Source organism: Xenopus laevis, chromosome 2L, assembly GCF_017654675.1.
Source record: "Xenopus laevis strain J_2021 chromosome 2L, Xenopus_laevis_v10.1, whole genome shotgun sequence".
NCBI lineage: Eukaryota > Metazoa > Chordata > Amphibia > Anura > Pipidae > Xenopus > Xenopus laevis.
This window is the reverse complement of record NC_054373.1, coordinates 74,596,748-74,603,210: the sequence shown is the minus strand read 5'-3', so window position 1 is coordinate 74,603,210 and position 6,463 is coordinate 74,596,748. Positions and strand designations below refer to the sequence as shown.

Genomic DNA, 6,463 nt, shown 5'->3' with positions numbered 1-6,463 from the left:
ACTTTTAAGGGGGCCCTCACCATCAATAGATTTCTGTGTGGTCTTTTAACTGTGGTGTAGGGTGGCAGGATCTGGAGTGGGCGGGGCCCGGGGGTCCAGAAAACTGGTGGATATTAAATGGCATTCTGGTCGGGTGTATAATAAAGGGTTGAACCTTTAATTATATTGTTTTTGCATTAATTAATATATTTGAAATAATGCAGGACCATTGAATATACTTTTTGATGAACTGCTAGTGAACTATAACCCCTACACACACACAGTTAATAGTAGTATTTTTTTTAATAATCATTAAATGTCAGCAATTCTTACAAGTCCGCATGAACTTTGTACCTAGCCTAGTTTTGTTTGCTTCCTTTGCTAAAACCTGAATATTTATAAGAATGTTTGCTAGGTGACCATACCCATTTACTATAGAATGTTTGCCCAGTAATATATCAGGGACATTGGAGTCCTAAAAATCTGCTGAGTTTAAAGGTCTCAAACTTAAGGCTTGATTCACTGTAAGATATAAAATCTATATTGTAAATCATTATAAAATAAATTGTAGAAATACCCCTATAATACAGGATGTGGGAAAGAAACAATATAAATAAATAAGTACTAAAACTAGTACTAAATCTGAAAGAAATGATTCATGCCAGTTTAGTCATTATCTTACTTACCACAGCTGGGTTTTCTAGCAAAAAAGCTTAAAGGGGAAGTAAAACTGCATGTTCGAAATGTATTGAATGAATAGGGCTTTACTGAACATCCTCTTTCACCTATTATGTTAATCACAAAAAATCTAGTTTTTGTTTTTCTTTCTTGAAAAGTAATAACATTTCAGGAATAGTCAGCGAATAAACAGAAACTTGAACTGAAAGCGTTATGCTAATTATAAAAACAAAATAAAATCACAAAAATAAAATTATGCAGTGTGATAACACTCTAGTCACACTGGGCAAAAAATTATAAAGGTACAAAAAAATAAAAATTTAAAAATGAATATATATGTGTGTGAACATGTGTGTGAACATGTGTGTTGTGTGCTGTTAGTGAAAAAAGCAAAAACCGAGATTGCCATAGCTGCAGTTTTTCAGGGTTGACATGTTGTTCCCCCACTTGGTTTGTTGCCTAGGGTTAGAGGAAGCAAGTTGAAATACTGGGCTGATTTTAAATTGTCTGAATCCTTTCTACCAACATGCGAATTGCATTGGGGAGTAAGGATTCTTATGGGTGATAAGTGCACCTCAGAAGCAGCGCTGAGTACTAAGGGAAGCTATCATGAAATTATAAATTAAAGACAGATTGCTTAAAGGGTAGTAACGAAGATTGGGCTTCTGTCTGTCTTTGGAACAGCTATCCGATTTTTCCCTTCCTTCCAAATACTCCCTAAAGACTCATCTGTTTAGGGAAGCATAAGCATCAATATATCAAAGCAATTCAAAGCAAATGATACCATGATTTTTTATTTTAAAATATCACAGGAAAATACAACAATCAAAAGTTTGTGTAAAAAATACAGAAGCCACGCATAATTTAAATTGAGACATCACATGGCAAAGACTGAATTGTTGACATGCAACATTGTGCCCCTTTATGCCATGTTGAACAGCTTTATACTGCTGAAAGCTCACGAGCCCAACCACATTTTTCTTTCATTTCACATTATTCTAATAAGAATATCAGATATGCTTAGGACAAATCCAGTATTGCTGAAACTGCAGTTCTTAAAATTGTCATAAAATGTTGAAGAACATGGTCATTTTTTGAGCTCTGCTTTACTGACACCTCCAGCGAAGGTGCATCTACAAAGAGCCTAAGCTCTATTAGAAATAAATTCCCAGAATTATCCTTTGCATAAAGATAAGCTTTCCATGGATTTGCACCAGTCTTGCTTTTAGCAATGGTAAATATGTTCATCAAATGTAATGATGTCTGAAGTATGTCTGGTTGCATATCAGTTTTCCAGTTGAAGGAACATTCACAAGCTGTATCTGTAGACGACCATGACATCTCGTATACCTCTGGTGTGATTGTGAAGTTGCTCTGTAGAGTGAGGTCAGCAGGCTCTAGTGAATTTCCAGAATTTATTTCTTCTATAACAAAAAATAGTAATTATCAGAGAGCTCTTGCTTTATTACCTTCTGAATATTTTCCCTGTGTAAATTTAGTGCAGATTTCGAATACCTACATTGCATTCTAGCCTTCTTTGCCCTCTACCCCATAACCCATTCTTTTTTTTTTTAAACTCAGCATGTTACACTCTAGTGCTTTGCCCCTTCTTGCCAAGCTGCATTTATCACTGTATCTGAATTCCTGGCCCAGCATATTTTTCATGTACATTCTTTGACACTGTCTTAATTCACCCTTCTGTCCTTCTTTCTCCACTTCTTACCCGATGCCAATCCCTCCTTCATCTGCATGCTCATCTCTCCCCATGCATTATTAGCATTCTGTGTTTTCCTCACAACCCTCAGATTCTTTTGCTGAGGCCAAAATGCCATTTTCGTTTGTATTCTCTTCTATTTCATAAGGACAGCTTCAACTAGTTGCCTAAGATGACATCAGCAAGATGAAAAGTGATAGTAACATTGCAGTTAAACAGGTTTCATTAGTCAAATATGGTTGAGCTTGGTGGATTTTTATCCAATAAACAATTGCAAATATCTATGTGGTCTTTAGTATGCATATCTTTTCTCAGTGCAGCCCCAGAAGTCTTGCTGTACTAGAACTTTTTAAACATAAGAGAGGCTGCCCATACCCCTATGGCGGTCTTACTATAAAACTTCAGAATGATCAGTGCAACCTACCAGACACAAGGTGATCACTAGCAAAGGGAACAACAGCCTCTTCTGACCCGGCAGTCAAAGATACTCCATGCTTTCTATCACACAGAGGCATCAAAGTGTTAAAATCTGGAACCCAGGTATTGATTGGCTGGTTTGTTTGTTCTACCAAGACGCTTAATGTTGGATCAGATTTTGGACTGTTCATCACTTGCTTAGCCTCATTTACACCAGTTGCTAAAAGCCGGTAGTAGAAAAGCCCTTGATCCCGTACAGCCATGTCAATTTCCTCTTCTGAAAAGAAAACAGAATAGTTAACAATAGATTTAGTACTAAAATTAAAGGATGTTGAATCAAACTCTCTTTTGCACCTTCTTGGTCTTCTTTATATGTCACATTAGGTGCACCTATTTTCATGTATACTACAGAAGAGCAGATGCTTTGCCTTCAGGTTGGCTCTTCACATTCTATGAATGTTAGTAAAGTATATACAGTTGTATGTGAAAGTTTATGAACCCTTTAAAATTTTCTATATTTTCATATGAATGTGACCATCATCTGATGTGAATTCATCATCTGATTTTCAAATAAGTCATAAAAGTAGATGTAGAGAAACTAGTTAAGCAAATGAAACAAAAATGATAATATTTGGTCATGTATTAATTAAAAATAAATTCAATAACATATCTGTGTTTGGCAAAAGTGAATTGTGATCTCAGAACCCTTTGTGCAGCAATAACTGCAACTAAATGTTTGCAGTAACTATTGATCAGTAATTTCTCATAGTTTATCCCATTCTTCCATACAGAACAGCTTCAGTTCTTGGGATGTTCGTGGGTTTCCTCACATGAGCCACTCGCTTTAGGTCTTTGCACAACATTTCAATTAGATTATAGTCAGTACTTTGACTTGACCATTCCAAAACATTCACTTTATGCTTCTTTAACCATTCTTTGTTATGTTTAGGATCATTGTCTGCATGACCCTCTGTGTCTTCAAATATACTTCACGGACACATGACTTGACATTTTCTTTTAGAATTCTCTGGCAAACCAGCCCAGATGCAACAAAACAGGCCCAAACCAGAACACACCCACCACCATGTTTCACAGATGGGATAAGGTTCTTATGCTAGAATGCCGTGTTTTTCTTTCTTCAAATGTAATGCTCATTTAACCAAAAAGTTCTACTTTGGGTTCATCCATTACACAAAACATTCTTCCAGTATCCTTCTGGTTTGTCCACTTGAACTTTAGCAAACTGTAGACAGTCAGCAATATTTTTGGGGGAGAGCAGTGGCTTTCTCCTTGCTACCCTGCCATACATACCATTGTTATTCAGTGTTCTCCTGATGGTGCACTAATAATATATAATAATAATATAATAATATCAACATTCGCCAATGTGAGACAGGCCTTCAGTTGCTAAGAAGTTACCCTGAGTTAATTTGTAACCTCTCGAACTATTAGACAACTTGCAGTTGGAGTTAACTTTGATGGTCAACCACTTCTGGGTAGGGTAACAGCGGTCTTGAATTTCCTCCATTTGTACACAATATGTCTGACTGTTGAATGGTGGAGTCCAAACTCTTTATAGAGATAGTCTTGTAACCTTTTCCAGCTTTATGGGCATCAACAACTTTTTTTCTGAGGTCTTCAGACACCTGTGTTGTATGTGTGATTAGACTTTGCTGGATTCCAATTCTGTAGATAAAACAGGGTTTCTCACTCACATCTGTTTTTTTTTTATCCCATTGACTGAAACAAGGGGGTCTGAGAGCACGATTCACTTACTTTTGCCACAGACAGATATGTTATTGGATCATTTATTTTTCAATAAATACATGACAAATATAATTGTTTACTTTAAGGACTTGTTTGAAAATTAGATGATGTCTTAGGTCACATTCATATAAAATTATGTTTAAAGGGTTCACAGATTTTCACGCACAACTGTAATAGAGCCGCAGATCCCCCAAGGCAATAAATCAAAGTCTAGTGTCTCTCCCACACTGTCACAGCACTTGACAAGCGGTAGACATTTGTTACTGTGCCACCTAAATCCTTCAGTGTAGATCTATAATTCAGGCCCTGCTTCTCCTGCCAACAAAGCCTCCAAAATGCTGTAAAATCCAACTTTTAAGGAAAGATTTGCTGTCTGCTATACTTTGTAAAAATGTATTGTGGAATATCTATTTCACATAATATATATGGCTGTATTTATGGGTTACCTTATATAATGTTAGGGAATTTAGTGACATTAAATCCACTCACTGGGGTATATTTATTAGAGAATTACAAGTATCACAGTTGACATTTCGGTCTCTGCAAACACAGTGGGGTATATTTATCAAAGAGTGAAGTTAGAGGTCGCCACAGTCCTCTGGAGTGAAATTCCACCACTCTCCAATCATATCTATTGGATTTTTAAAAGAGTATTTATCAATGAGTGAAAGTGAAAGGTCATCCTTTGATAAATACGCCTTTTAAAATCCCATAGAAATGAATGGAGAGTGGCAGAATTTCACTCTAGAGGAATGTCAAATGTGATACTTGTAATTCTCTACATACCACATAGTTGGGTATTTACTGTACATGCAAATATTATTGGTATCATAGTATTCAGAGGACCTATAAAAAAAAATTTCAGTGCAAATGCCTTTTAATGCTTTTTAACTACAATGCAGTGTTTTCTCAAAAATGTTGAAAATAGTACATTGCAGGAAATTAGCTGTGATTTGTTTGCTGTAAATAATGTTTAGGTTCAACGTGATAGGGGTGTCAGGGCCCGAAGGCTTCAGGTAGGAATTACAAACCAAGTAGAAAGCAGTTGGCACCAAACACAGTTCGAAGTATCCAAGGTGGTTAAGAGAATAACAAAGTCAAGTCCAGGCAAAGGGTCAGTTCAGGCAGCAAGGGTTCAATACACGATATAAGAGGTGAAGGTCAGGATCAGAATCAGTAGAATTAGCAATATAGCGCAGCCAGGAACACACAAGGTAGAACCTATTATCGGGCAATGTCTGTGGGCATTAGGCGTAATTTTAAAGGCGGATTTTGCAATAAAAATGCCTAGTTGGTTCTATGATACTATCAATAAAAATGATCTGATAATGGCTGGGAGCTGTATGCACGACGACACTATGGACCGTTTAATACATCAATGAAAAAATACACATATTTCACCTGCACTGGCATTTCACCTGCACTGGTTATGTATTTTCCTTATGGGTCCCATTCCAAATTCCTGAATAAAGAAAAGCAGTAAATCTAAAATAAGCCTTTTTCATACTCACCTATACAGTAATAAATCAGACGCCCTAGCATGTCCTGACATTCAGCTGGGCGAGAGAGAAACAGCCGAACCAGGGCAGACAGCAGCTCTATTTTTACTAAAGGAGATGTCTCTGTCTTAATGTTATCTACATAGTCTTCCAGGATATAAGGAACATTTAATATTAGATCTCCATGCATCCCCAAAAGCCAAATTAGGGCAAGTTTCCCCTAGAAATAAAACACACAGCCATAAGACATAACCAGAAATAAAATTGTCTTCTTATGACTCAAAATATTATTTTGTGATATTGAGCCAAATGTTTCAGCGTTACACTAATAAACATCATAACAAGAATACAGTTGGCAATTATGACTAAAGGGTGCTTTTTTTCCCCCATAGTATGGTTTCCAGTTAAG

At 36.5% G+C, this 6,463-nt stretch overlaps 1 protein-coding gene across 5 annotated transcripts in view; it reads right to left on the bottom strand.

Moving 5' to 3' along the window:
* Nucleotides 1-1,435: 1,435 nt before the first annotated feature.
* Nucleotides 1,436-6,463, bottom strand: part of ap4b1.L (adaptor related protein complex 4 subunit beta 1 L homeolog) — a 17,677-nt gene continuing 12,649 nt past the window's right edge. For 3 of the 5 annotated variants that reach the window (XM_018246578.2, XM_018246580.2, XM_018246579.2), the window contains exons 9-11: nucleotides 6,067-6,274; nucleotides 2,796-3,065; nucleotides 1,436-2,081 (exon numbers count right to left, since the gene is read on the bottom strand). In XM_018246578.2, coding sequence (XP_018102067.1) covers nucleotides 1,678-2,081; nucleotides 2,796-3,065; nucleotides 6,067-6,274 — 882 coding nt within the window. In that variant the 3' untranslated portion in view covers nucleotides 1,436-1,677. Of the gene's footprint in view, nucleotides 2,082-2,380; nucleotides 2,539-2,795; nucleotides 3,066-6,066; nucleotides 6,275-6,463 lie in introns of those variants that run through there. The other 2 variants (XM_018246582.2, XM_018246583.2) reach the window with 2 other exon arrangements.